The sequence below is a fragment of the Haliotis cracherodii genome, unplaced genomic scaffold, assembly GCF_022045235.1.
Source record: "Haliotis cracherodii isolate W230 unplaced genomic scaffold, xgHalCrac1.p SCAF_7, whole genome shotgun sequence".
In the NCBI taxonomy this organism is placed as follows: Eukaryota; Metazoa; Mollusca; class Gastropoda; order Lepetellida; family Haliotidae; genus Haliotis; species Haliotis cracherodii.
Genome location: NW_027266330.1, coordinates 11,182,497 through 11,196,750, shown reverse-complemented (window position 1 = coordinate 11,196,750; position 14,254 = coordinate 11,182,497). Strand labels below are relative to the sequence as shown.

Genomic DNA, 14,254 nt, shown 5'->3' with positions numbered 1-14,254 from the left:
GTATCAACGTTTACGTCTGGATATTTTACCATCATTCTTTTAATTGGCACTAGAGCCTTATATATAGTACATTTACATGACAAAGTTTTACAGCAATTAATAATAAGGTCATATTTCAATCAGGTTTATATCTGTTTAATGACCAAATGTGCCCAATATATTACTTCATAAAAATAAAATTGTTTTACATTTTCGACCAAAGATTGCAATGAAAGCAAGATAATACTTTGATTATTTGTTCGACAAAGTCTTAAACACACCCCTGTGATAGATGAAGACAACATTATGATGACGGAATGGGCATGTACATGGATGTTATGCTGAATACAGTATCTTGACTTGAACTCATTTAATTCAATATGTCGGCGCAGTGGGGCAAATTGGGGTTTAGCATCGGGTTCAAATTTACTGCACATCTATGGCGTGGAATGGACAACGTCAGTCTATCTGTCTGTCCGACCATGCATGATGTCGTTTCCTGAGCAGATCTTGGAAACTGTCACATATTTCTTCAACAAACTTGGCACATAGATAGGTCTAGTGATGAACTGGTGCCTTTTGATAGTTTGGGACTTGTAAAAACATCTTTATTGAGCTTCCATGCCAATTACTTATTATCATTATTATGATGATGGTTATTGTGATTATTAGGATTATTATTATTACCTGTATTCGTTCAAACAGTTCAGGTGTTCTGTCCACTCACAATGGTTAAATGTCTGGTTTATTTATTTTCAATTAGCAACGCACAACTGATTTTTCCTCCTCTACCCTGTTACATACAAACCACTGGGTGCAAAGGCCAAATAGCGGTGAAAATGATATGAATGGATCACTGAACAGAAACTTGAATTTCCCAAGGGGTGGTTAGATGGCCTCGTGGTAAAGGTGCTGGCTTCTTCGCTGAAGGCCCGTGTTCGATTCTTACATTTGAAAAGTCTGTGAAGCCTCTTCTTGGTTTTCCCTTCTCCCTTCGTTATATTGATGGAATGGTGATAAAAAGCGACATCTCTGCTTGACATGATTGACCTCTGCTTGACATCTGCTTGACATGATTGACCTCTGTTGACATGATTGACCTCTGTTTGACATGATTGACCTCTGTTTGACATGATTGACCTCTGCTTGACATGATTGACCTCTGTCTTCAGGACAACCATACCCTTCTTTCAGCAAGCGTGCATCTCCACGTGGACCCCCTATGTCAACAAGGACACCGCCATAAGTGCGTACAGGAGGAAGAATATGACAAAGAGGACTCGGTCCACCACTCGTGCAAGTTCCTCCCAGTCCTGGTTCACGTTTTTGTACGAGTCTTCGGCCGACATTTTCCCACAAATGTATCTCAAATATTTGCAAACATCCTTCATTTCACTTGTGTGGACGCTGTCCATTTCTCTCTCTCTCGGAACTTCCGGTTGCCCATGCGTAGACATGTCCTCCGTCTCCCGCAAAGTTTCGGCGAACAAATTGTCCACGGGCGAGTACTTGTCGATACACAAAATTCTCCGTAGGCCATTTCGGCTTAAACATGCCTGTTGAGAAAAGACGAAATTGACAAACTTTGTTTAATCCCTCCAGTTATGTCATTTGTAATATGGATTTTACCAGATATTAGGCATAAGCTTGACAAAGAATAAGCTAAAGTTGTAGAGGGAGTTTCATGCTTTCGAATGCCCGATTTACCTCAATCAAAATTCATGGTTGATCACTATTGTACCCGTATGTGTTACCAGATTTGTGAGGGATATTAACCCAATCACATTGGGCCTTCTTCCTCATTTAACTGACACGTTAACTGAACTGCTCTTAGAAGCGGCGGTAAACACTAACTAACTCACTCACCCAAACCCACCCACCCACTCACCCAAACCCACTCACCCACCCACTCACTCACTCACTCACTCACTCACCCAAACCCACCCACCCACTCACCCAAACCCACTCACCCACCCACTCAAACCCACCCACTCACCCAAACCCACCCACTCACCCAAACCCATCCACTCACCCAAACCCACGCACCCACTCACCCAAACCCACTCAAACCCAAACACCCACCCACCCGCTCGCTCACTCACTCACTCACTCACTCACTCACTCACTCACTCACTCACTCACTCACTCACTCACTCACTCACTCACTCACTCACTCACCTTTTGAAGCCACTGTGGCAGGGGCCGGCGTCTGGCGCCCCTGACGCTGAGGTTGCTGACGAGTATAGAGAGGATCATACTGAAGCAAATCAGCGTGAGTGTGATCAAATAGAAGAGACCTGAAAGAAACAAAGTGCGATGAGAACCCAGTACATCTTTATCAACATTGCATCCATGCACCGTGTACAAGGAGTTTGTATCTTCCACGTCGTAAAACTTTATGTTTTAATAATTGATTCAAAACATCAACGCCAGAGAAAAACCAGTCGCGAATAGCCAACAAACCAGATTCCATACGCGTAAATATTTGTAAGGATGTGTGTATGTTTGTGTGTGTGTTTCTGTGTATATGTGTGTGTGTGCGTCCGTGTGTGTGCATGTGTGCCTGTTTTTGGGTTAATATCAGTGAGTGAATGGATAAATAAAATCGTCATCCGTGAAGAGTGTTTCTATTGTCACCTATCCACAAACGTATTAAGAGTGAGTGAGTTGGGTTTAACGCCGATTTGAACAGTATTCCAGTTATATCCCGGCGTTAGCTTCACTGGGAGGAAAGCCTAGAGAGATGCAGGTCTCAGTCGTTTACCACTTTGGTGAAACCGACAGGCACAGCTGGTAAGGTGCTGACAAACCTAGAAACATAATTGGGGTGAGTCGGGATTAGAACCCACAATCATAGGTTTCCGGCTCAAGAAATGAAACTCTGCATAGAAAACATCGGCGCCTCAGACGATAGGAAGTGGTAAGAAAGAGAGGGTCCCACTGGCCTACTGGTGGTGTGCTGCTGTGGTTGAGGGGAATGGCCTCGGCTAGTACTGATACTCACCTACTCGTGGTGTGAAGCTGTGGTTGAGGGGAATGGCCTCGGCTAGTACTGATACTCACCTACACGTGGTGTGCTGCTGTGGTTGAGGGGAATGGCCTCAGCTAGTACCGAGATGAGGAGAATGAGTCCGATGATCATCAGCATACCTGCACCGAGAGTTATCATCCTTTATACAAAGGGAGGAGATACAATCGGGTGTATTTCGTTCACGTGAATAAAAACAATAACAACAAAAATAATAGTCCCGGTCAACGAGCCAGTGTGCCTTTGATTTGTATTCTTCAATAACCCATGCTGCCTCTTAGATGCTGGTTCTGCATTTCATCCCACCTGGTACCCATCTACTCTTGGGTCAATAGAGACAAATTTAAGATGTTGCTGGGAACGGAACGGAAACACCACCTCAGGAAACACCACATGGTTGAAAACCTGTGTAGAAACCCAAGAAAATATCAGGATTCAAGCTTATCAAAATGGCACCCATCCACCTGCCTTCTGCCGCCAGCGTATATTGCAGCCTTTACGTTTGGGACCTGTGCACCATGCACACAATATTCCGCAACGCGAAATAAGGAGAATATACAAAACAATTTGCAAAACTCGAGTAAATATACTACACATGGGTACGTCGGCTCCAGACTAAACCGCACCTCAAATATGTAAACACACGTTAATGTCTTAAATATATCTCACCAAACGTATTCTTTTCCTTGGACCTGGCAGGCAGTAAAAACATCATGGGAACCAAGAAGCCAATGAGAGCTCCAGGCCCTATGGCCAGGTACTTGAAGAAGGAAGCTTTCCTCTTCGCCTCCACCGTCATGGTTAGTATAGTGAACTCATACGTCGCATACTTTACGTAAGACAGCTTGGCTTTCACCTTGTCGTCTTTGATGTTCCAATACGGATGTTCAACAATTGGCAAGCCCATGGAACTGTCTGAGGCGTCAATATCCATCTCTTTCGCTCCGTCCTTGAAGAACCTCATATCCATGTGTTGTCTTGTGTGCATCCACGAGCCAAAGACGATCGTGCAGGATTGGGTATCAAATGGGAAATTGGTGACATCTAGGGGACATGGTGATGATACGAGGATCAATGGTGCCCATTTCATGGTGCCGTCATTCGATACGTCAAGTGTTTCTTCATACAGGGGATCTGAGGCTGCACTTGGTGCCCTGGAATATAATTATTCTATGCAAAAAAGATATGGGATATCTTGTTTTAAGGTGAAACTACAGGAATATCTGGCATTGGAAGTAAGTGATTTATATAGCAAGAACATTTCCGAAGCAATCAAGCGCCCAAACACAACATTGTGATGGTCATGAAGCACGTGACCTCGGACACCACGTGCAAGAGGTGGTATGCCCGATTTACCATCGTCACTCAGACACGGTAGTGAGCAGACGCATATTGTTTCCTTGGAAGTAAACGTTCAAAGACACTTTATTAAACACATTTAATTCTTAAAGAAGAAGCAGCATTGATCATGCGACGTTTGCAACGCGATGAACGTTTACATGCGATGGGCATGTTGCAGGTAGGCAAACGCCAGAATATTGTTGCCCAAACGCTGCATATTTCTCAATCTGTCATCAGCAGATTGTTGCCCAATACCAACTAACACATAACGTCACTGATCGACGCCGCTCTGGATGCCCAAGGGCAACAACTCCACCCCAGGACAGAATAGTCAGAACGATGACGGTGAGTGAGTGAGTATGGTTTTACGCCGCTTTTAGCAATATTCCAGCAATATCACGGCGGGTGTACACCAGAAATAGGCTTCACACATTGTACCCATGTCCGGAATCGAACCTGGGTCTTCGGCGTGACGAGCGAACGCTTTAACCACTAGGCTACCCAATCGCCCCTAATGATGACAGTAAGAAATCGGTTGGAAACTGCCACTCGATTAAGGAACCGAATGCGACAGGCAACTGGTGTAAGACCACAGGCCTAGACGGAGCGAAATGGTCTGCACATTGTGTGCAACACGCCCACGTGTCAGTGTCATCCCACAACGTACTGAACGTCATTTGAATCAGAGGCGTCAGTGGTGTTGGGAACGTCAGCAGTGATATAACCAACGTTGGGCTCTTGTCATGTTTTCTGACGAATCGAGGTTCAATCTCGACTTCCATGACCGACGGAATCGGGTTTGGAGACGTCCTATTGAGCGTTTTATTGACGTTAACGTCGTGCTGCACGATCGTTTTGGGTTGGTTGGTTGGTTGATTTGTTGTTTAACGCCGCACTCAGCAATATTCCAGCTATATGACGGCGGTCTGTAAATAATCGAGTCTTGACCAGGCAATCCAGTGATTAATATCATGAGCATCGATCCACGCAATTGGGATCGATGACATACATCAACCAAGTCAGCGAGCCTGACCACCCGATCCCGTTAGTCGCCGTTTACGACAAGCATAGTCGCCTTTTACGGCAAGCATGATCGTTTTTGAGGTTTGTCCATAATGGCATGGGGTGGTTTCACGATGACCGGCCGAACTGAGCTCCATGTGTCCGTGCAAGAGTTCACAGGTCAATACGACGGGCCAACGTCATTGCACAACGTGTTAGGCAACATTTCATCTTACAACGTGCTCATCGTGCCTGGATTGTGACCCTATTCCTCCACCAGCAAAACTTGCCTGCCTGCCTTGTCTAACACTTTCATTCTTCGTACTTCTGACATCATCACGGACAAAAACGTGGCTAAAATATGTGAAACAGCTGCCTTTTTAAAATTTAAGAGAAAATCTAACTACAGTAAACTACGGTTATAACGAGCACGCTTATAACGAACTAACGGATATAACGAACTATCATTTTAGTCCCGATTATATGCTGTAGTTATGCTGTATATACGCTTATAACGAATTACGGTTATAACGAACTATAATTAGTAGTCCCTTTGAGTTCGTTATAACCGTAGTTTACTGTATGAGAAAATCCATAGCCTAAGATAATTATTTCACAATATGTTTGTCTTCGTGTCCTAAGAAATAGATTTTTATGTTCAAACATCAGAAACATCCTTACACTTCCAGTAAGCCTTTTTGAGACATGTCAGTCTTACATATGCATGAAGTGTGCTTGTAAATAAAAAAACAAACATGCAAAAAACATGAAAGGGCAAAGTATAATTCTTAACAACTTTAACACAATTTTCACAAGGATGTCAAATAGGTTTGCTCATTTTTTTATTGTCTGTGTAAATAATAAGTGCTCGATCTTTTCTCATTCTGTCAATGACCATCCTCGGTTATCCAAGGTTTAATTATGATAAATACCCTGGACTCATTCGCCTACAAAGCTTCGTCTCGGAAGTGACGTCCAATCACCAGCTCTGTTCTCATTAAGTTTGACACAGGATTTCTCTCGCTTTTAAGCTGATTGGGCGCCTGTTGTATTGGCGTGTCTTTCGAATACGGTTAAAACAGAAGCGATTGGGCGCAGGGTATTTTTTATTATACAATTGTCCCCAGGATATTGAGATAGCAGGGTTTCGAAGTATTATTTCCGTTGTATGTTGAAATACAGACTGAGGCGGGCCAAAACGTCTTTTGTGTGTCTCCTTTTTTATTTTTAGCAAAATCGACGTGACATGTTTATTTTTCTGAAGTAATCAATACGAAAATAATGCACCTCTGATCACGTGACTCACGTGTTATAAGGCACTATATCCGGCAGCCACACCCTTAACGAGGGGAGTCTCACGCTGGTCACACCTCCATACTCTGATGGCTTCCATGTCAGTCTGCTGTCCGTCCATTGCTTGAAGAAAATAGATATGGATAGATTGGAACAGGCTCCATTTTATTTCAATAAAATGTAAACATTTTTTTTTAAATCCCTAAAGAAGCAAACCAACAAATGCTATGAACTATTTTTCCTAACACGTGTCAAGACTCACAAGGTATTGTACTTAATTTTATAACCGTACCACGGAACAGACATACTCACCTGGAACAAGATGAGCCTTGTAGTCAGAGTGTTGGCGGCTTCATTCTGAAATGACGTAACCATGAATTCATCTACAGCGTTTTCATCAATATAGATTATTAGCCGAGTGGGTCTCCATATCGTAAATATCATATATTAGGAATAAGAAGCGTGTGTCCGTATCGTAATATCATCTATTAGGAATAAGAAGCGTGTTTCCGTATCGTAAATAACATATATTAGGAATATGAAGTGTTTACGTATAGTAAATATCATATATTAGGAACAAGAAGAGTGTTTCTGTGTCGTAAATATCATATAGTAGGAATAAGAAGCGTGTTTCCGTATCGTAAATAACATATATTAGGAATATGAAGAGTTTACGTATGGTACATATCATATATTAGGAACGAGAAGAGTGTTTCTGTGTCGTAAATATAAAATATTAGGAATAGTAATTGTATTATGAGAACATTATGTTGGCAGTCATGGCTACAAATCATTTGGCGCTAGTCTTCAACTTATTTTCAGAATGACATCACATGATAAAGAGAGTATTGCCATCGAGAGCTTCCGTATCGTAAAAGTAAGATATTAGGAATAAGAATTTTGTAATGGAAACATTATGTTGGCTGCAAATCATATGGCACTATATCATAAATAGGGCCGTTCACGCAGGCTTATATTCCTACGCAGTTTCGAAATTTACTATGGTGAATTTCAAACTGAAAGTTGTCTTAATGAAGGGAATTTATGGATGTCAACTTCTTGACTCTGAGGAAACGTTTCGGAGTATATGCTTACTCCTTCATCTGGTGAATAAATGCCATTCAAAGACTTGATACGACATCAACATGGAGGTGAGGTGAGGTGAAATGGGGTTTAACGTCGCGTCCAAGATTATTGCACTTTTATAGCGACGCGCATGCACGTGTGCGTGGCTGCTTGTACTAGTCCGGACTGATGCTGATTTATAGTGCAAGCACACTGAGATACCATGCCGCAGTTTAACATGAATATCCCACTCAGACACAGTATACTGACTCCGAGCCGACCAGTCCTTGTTTTAGCCCCTTAATTCCGAGCGCCAGACAGGGTAACAAGAAGTACCATCTTTTAACTTCTTTCGGTATGACGCGGCCGGGGATCGAACCCCGGACCTTCCGCTGTCCGGGTGGACGCTCTACCACTAGACCACGGAGGCGGTCTCAACATGGAGATGATACAGTAACATCCATCAACATGTACAACAAGACCATCAGCAACTGTGTGAACGTATTCATTCACCGGATGAAGGAGTAAGCATATACTCCGAAACGTTGTGTTTCCTCATAATAAGTGAGTGAGTATGGTTTTACGCCGCTTTTAGCAATATTCCAGCAATATCACGGCGGGGGGACACCAGAAAATGGGCTTCACACATTGTACCCATGTCGGGAATCGAACCCGGGTCTTCAGCGTGACGAGCGAACGCTTTAACCATCAAGCTACCCGACCGCCCCTCCTCATAATAAAGAAGTTGACATACATGAATTCTTTTCCTGAAGTGTATCATTTTTAAATGCCATTCAAAGACATAATTTGTCTTAAACTTCGATAATTTTTAGAATGGTATCATGTTACAAAGAGGGTATTACCCGCGGGTGCTTCCGTATCGTAAATATCAGATACATGTAAACTACGGTTACAACGAAAACGCTTATAACGAACTGACGGATATAACGAACTATTTTCTTGGTTCTGTATATTTCCTGTATATATTCCGTACATTTGCTTATAACGAACTACGGTTATAACGAATTGAAATTCGTGGTCCCTTTGAGTTCGTTATAACCGTAGTTTATTGTATATGTATCAGGAATAACAACAATTTCAACCAAGCCTTCGGTCGGGTTTTATCCTTTGCCTATCCTAGGCGGGAAAGTTTGCCAAATCTCGTGCCTTTGATTTTACGACTGGAACTGTTTTTTAAGTATTTAAGTAACTTATATAGAAAACTGAAGGTGTATTATCTTTAACTGTAGGAGAAGGAACCATCAATATTCCTACAGTTGTATGAAGATACCGTGGCAATGAGACCGGAAGCGGGATATGAGACTCCTAACATACGGGTACTCACTATGTTGTCGATGCTGAGGAATATGGGATAGATCGTGACGACAACGGATGCGTTGGCAGATTTTACAGGTCGCGCTTCCTTCACGTAGCCCGAATTGACGAGGAAGTCTGATATTATTTTCGACTCCCAGAATACCTCGCCCTGGTCAATGCCTCCTGTAACACAAACATGGCGTTCAACATAGATGGGGTGATTGAGGTCCGACCACGGCCCCATCAACACCAGTGCACCTCACCTAGTCAGTGTAACACAAACATGGCGGTCAACTTAGATGGGACGATTGAGGTCCGATCACAGCCCCATCAACACCAGTGCACCTCACCTAGTCAGTGCTACACAAACATGGCGGTCAACATAGATGGGGTGATTGAGGTCTGACCATAGCCCCATCAACACCAGCGCACCCCGCCTAGTCAGTGCTACACAAACATGGCGGTCAACATAGATGGGGTGATTGAGGTCTGACCATAGCCCCATCAACACCAGTGCACCCCGCCTAGTCAGTGCTACACAAACATGGCGGTCAACAAAGATAGGGTGATTGAGGTCTGACCATAGCCCCATCAACACCAGTGCACCTCACCTAGTCAGTGCTACACAAACATGGCGGTCAACATAGATGGGGTGATTGAGGTCTGACCATAGCCCCATCAACACCAGTGCACCCCGCCTAGTCAGTGCTACACAAACATGGCGGTCAACAAAGATAGGGTGATTGAGGTCTGACCATAGCCCCATCAACACCAGTGCACCTCACCTAGTCAGTGCTACACAAACATGGCGGTCAACATAGATGGGGTGATTGAGGTCTGACCACGGCCCCATCAACACCAATGCACCTCACCTAGTCAGTGCTACCTGCCACACAAACATGGCGGTCAACATAGATGGGGTGATTGAGGTCTGACCATAGCCCCATCAACACCAGTGCACCTCACCTAGTCAGTGCTACCTGCCACACAAACATGGCGGTCAACATAGATGGGGTGATTGAGGTCTGACCATAGTATCCTGAAAAAGGCTTTGTGTAAGAACTCAGTAAACCATGTCAATATCGGGTGTGACCACCATTTGCAGCATACCCAGCATGTTGATCTTCAGCAATCCGCTTCATTGCATAAGCTTTATACACGGTTGAACAACATCATTCAAAATCACTCAGTTGACAAACAAAGAGGTGTCTGGAGGCCATTGTACAAAAAGTGCTGGGATTGCTAACTGGTATAAGCTTAGTCTGCCTTTAATATAAACGAGACTGGATTGGCTGGCTCAGTCTCGAAAACTTGTGTTTACAAGGCAAATATTATGTCCCGTAATCTGTGGGTAAGGTAACCAAGGGGTACTGGAATCTCCTCTGCATCAAAACCCTCAGGGATTGTTGTGCTGTGTTCTGTTGCATACTCACTCACTCCAGTTGTTTTTACAGCGCCGTAAATAGTATGTGGATCACATAACAGTATATCAGCTTAATGTAGGGGGTCACGAGCACTTATGGTGCTAACAAACCAGGGCCCCGTTCCACAAAGCGATCTTAGCGCTAAGGTGATCGTAACTCCCATACTTTAACATAGGCTTCATCTTCCCGAGGCAAGTGAGTTAACTGACTATACAAATCCAGTTTCTACCTTTGCCGAACTAGGCTGGTATTATGGAGTTACATTTTGGCTGGACTAACGAGTCTATGCATAGTCCAATCAAAATCGCGCACCGAAATCGAAATCCGGTTCGTAAAGTGTCATGCAGATTTCGGTCGACTGCAGGATTTGCAAAGCATGTGCACCGCTAACTCGTTGTCAACAGATATTTTCTTAATCTTTTCAAGTTTTTAATCACGGTGCTCACGTGATCTGATACACTTCGCGATGTACGACTCGTTTTATCACAATAAAGATCTTGATTATCAATCAGATCGTCTTGACTGGGCGCCACCGTTTTGTTTGAAGCAAATGCAAGTGATACGAGAGGTTGAATCTGATTGGTCAATAGGAGAGGCATAGAAAGGACATAACTCATAATAGCCACTGGTGGCGCTACGATCGAGCCCAGGAATTCCAGCCTAGTTCGCCAAGGGTGGAAACTGGACTTTTAAAGTCAGTTAACTCTCTTGCCTCGGGAAGATGCATAGGCTTATGATAGTCGTAGCGCTAAGATCGCTTTGTGGAACGGAAGCGTGTTATCATATTGCAGGTGAATCTAACCCTCGAAAGGACCCCCAATGTGTGGGAGTGAGGAGGGATGGGGAGTGATCGGGTGGACTGAGGTGGGGGTGGGGTTCGGTGGAATGGGCTGGGGTCGGGAGTCCCGTGAGTTTCTTTTTTGAGATCAACCTCTACGACCTCAGTCACTTCGGACATTCCTCCCACACTTAGATGCAACGCCGTAAATTAACAGCATGCTGTTTAAAGCATTGTATAACCCCCCACACACTAACCACGTGCGTGTCCCATCGTTACATGGCTTCAATGTTGGGGATGCGAAAAGTTTAATTCACTCTCTCCTAACCACTGTCACCGTCTTCACTCTATGTCACGTACGACTGCGTATTACGAACCACCGGTGATTTTCAGCACGACAGTCAATTAATGAGATGTGTAGACATCTAACTAGGCCACCAATATCCCACAGACGCCTACCAGTAAACAAGTCACCTGACATATCAACACGGGACTGTAGCGTCCATAGGACAGAAAGCTGATACAGAAACTGCTCCAAGTATTTACCTTCAACATGGGGCAGCCCCGGGTACAGACACACAACACAGTAAACAGTCACTAAGATGTTCAAGCAGGAGTTGAAAGCCATGGTAGCAGCGCTTAGGTCACTGCAGCCACTGTGCTGAATGTCCGGCTAATGTGCAGTGTGTCAACATGTACACAACACCATGAAGCGACCCGCCCGTGTGAGATAAGATGATATGGAGGTCAAGCTTAGTGTTGGGTTTCAATGCGTTGACCTTGAAACGAAATTTATCCCGCATTGGAGGTCACGTCGGATGGGATTCAATTCGGAATAACACGTCTCTTCTGACACACTTGTGATGTGTTTGTATGTGTTGAATTGTGGCATTGTCGTTTACTTTTTGATGCAGTTGACGGTGATTTGCAATAGCAATGTTTACTGTGCATTGACTGACATGTGGTATGGATAACTATAGGGGGCGTGTCTTCACTCCGTGTGTCTGTAGAACAACAGTGGGTCTGTTTAGTCACCGAGTTTTGCATAACGTTGTTATCTTGGTATACAACATGTCCATGCTTGATTAAATCAATCTACACACACACACACACACACACACACACACACACACACACACACACACACACACACACACACACACACACACACACACACACACACATATATATATTTGATTGATTCGTTTTCCTCCTATAATATTAATTGTATCTTGATTTGATTTTCCTCTCGTAGTATTTATCAGATCCACATTTGACTGATCCATTTCTTCTTGTAGTATTTATCGTCTCCATATTTGATTGATCCGTTTTCCTCCTATAATATTTATTGTATCTTGATTTGATTTTCCTCTCGTAGTATTTATCAGATCCACATTTGACTGATCCATTTCTTCTTATAGTATTTATCGTCTCCATATTTGATTGATCGGTTTTCCTCCTATAATATTTATTATATCTTGATTTGATTTTCCTCTCGTAGTATTTATCAGATCCACATTTGACTGATCCATTTCTTCTTATAGTATTTATCGTCTCCATATTTGATTGATCCGTTTTCCTCCTATAATATTTATTGTATCTTGATTTGATTTTCCTCTCGTAGTATTTATCAGATCCACATTTGACTGATCCATTTCTTCTTATAGTATTTATCGTCTCCATATTTGATTGATCCGTTTTCCTCCTATAATATTTATTGTATCTTGATTTGATTTTCCTCTCGTAGTATTTATCAGATCCACATTTGACTGATCCATTTCTTCTTATAGTATTTATCGTCTCCATATTTGATTGACCCGTTTTCCTCCTATAATATTTATTGTATCTTGATTTGATTTTCCTCTCGTAGTATTTATCAGATCCACATTTGACTGATCCATTTCTTCTTATAGTATTTATCGTCTCCATATTTGATTGATCCGTTTTCCTCCTATAATATTTATTGTATCTTGATTTGATTTTCCTCTCGTAGTATTTATCAGATCCACATTTGACTGATCCATTTCTTCTTATAGTATTTATCGTCTCCATATTTGATTGATCCGTTTTCCTCCTATAATATTTATTGTATCTTGATTTGATTTTCCTCTCGTAGTATTTATCAGATCCACATTTGACTGATCCATTTCTTCTTATAGTATTTATCGTCTCCATATTTGATTGATCCGTTTTCCTCCTATAATATTTATTGTATTTTGATTTGATTTTCCTCTCGTAGTATTTATCAGATCCACATTTGACTGATCCATTTCTTCTCATAGTATTTATCGTCTCCATATTTGATTGATCCGTTTTCCTCCTATAATATTTATTGTATCTTGATTTGATTTTCCTCTCGTAGTATTTATCAGATCCACATTTGACTGATCCATTTCTTCTTATAGTATTTATCGTCTCCATATTTGATTGATCCGTTTTCCTCCTATAATATTTATTGTATTTTGATTTGATTTTCCTCTCGTAGTATTTATCAGATCCACATTTGACTGATCCATTTCTTCTCATAGTATTTATCGTCTCCATACTTGATTGATCGGTTTTCCTCCTATAATATTTATTGTATCTTGATTTGATTTTCCTCTCGTAGTATTTATCAGATCCACATTTGACTGATCCATTTCTTCTTGTAGTATTTATCGTCTCCACATTTGATTGATCCGTTTTCCTCCTATAATATGTATTGTATCTTGATTTGATTTTCCTCTTGTAGTATTAAATTTTATCAGATCCACATTTGACTGATCCATTTCTTGTTATAGTATTTATCGTCTCCATATTTGATTGATCCGTTTTCCTCCTATAATATTAATTGTATTTTGATTTGATTTTCCTCTTGTAGTATTTATCAGATCCACATTTGACTGATCTTATTACAGTATATAGCATACCCATGTTTGTGTACCAGTGCTTGTTGTGGCCGGGAAGGGTAATGTCCACAAACAACTGTGCGGTGTGAGGCTGATGATGTTTATTATTATTAGTGTAGTACGAAGTCAGCCACACTAC

General features: G+C 42.2%; 1 protein-coding gene across 1 annotated transcript; it reads right to left on the bottom strand.

The window, feature by feature from the left end:
• Positions 1-1,047: 1,047 nt before the first annotated feature.
• On the bottom strand, positions 1,048-11,925 carry LOC139447415 (neuronal acetylcholine receptor subunit alpha-10-like). The gene is made up of 8 exons (XM_071228749.1): positions 11,774-11,925; positions 9,054-9,208; positions 6,956-7,000; positions 6,657-6,766; positions 3,677-4,161; positions 3,043-3,129; positions 2,158-2,276; positions 1,048-1,535 (listed from the first exon to the last, which is right to left on the bottom strand). The coding sequence occupies exons 1-8, from the start codon at positions 11,853-11,855 to the stop codon at positions 1,200-1,202; spliced, it is 1,419 nt and encodes a 472-aa protein (XP_071084850.1). The 5' UTR covers positions 11,856-11,925; the 3' UTR covers positions 1,048-1,199.
• Between the last annotated feature and the right edge of the window lie 2,329 nt (positions 11,926-14,254).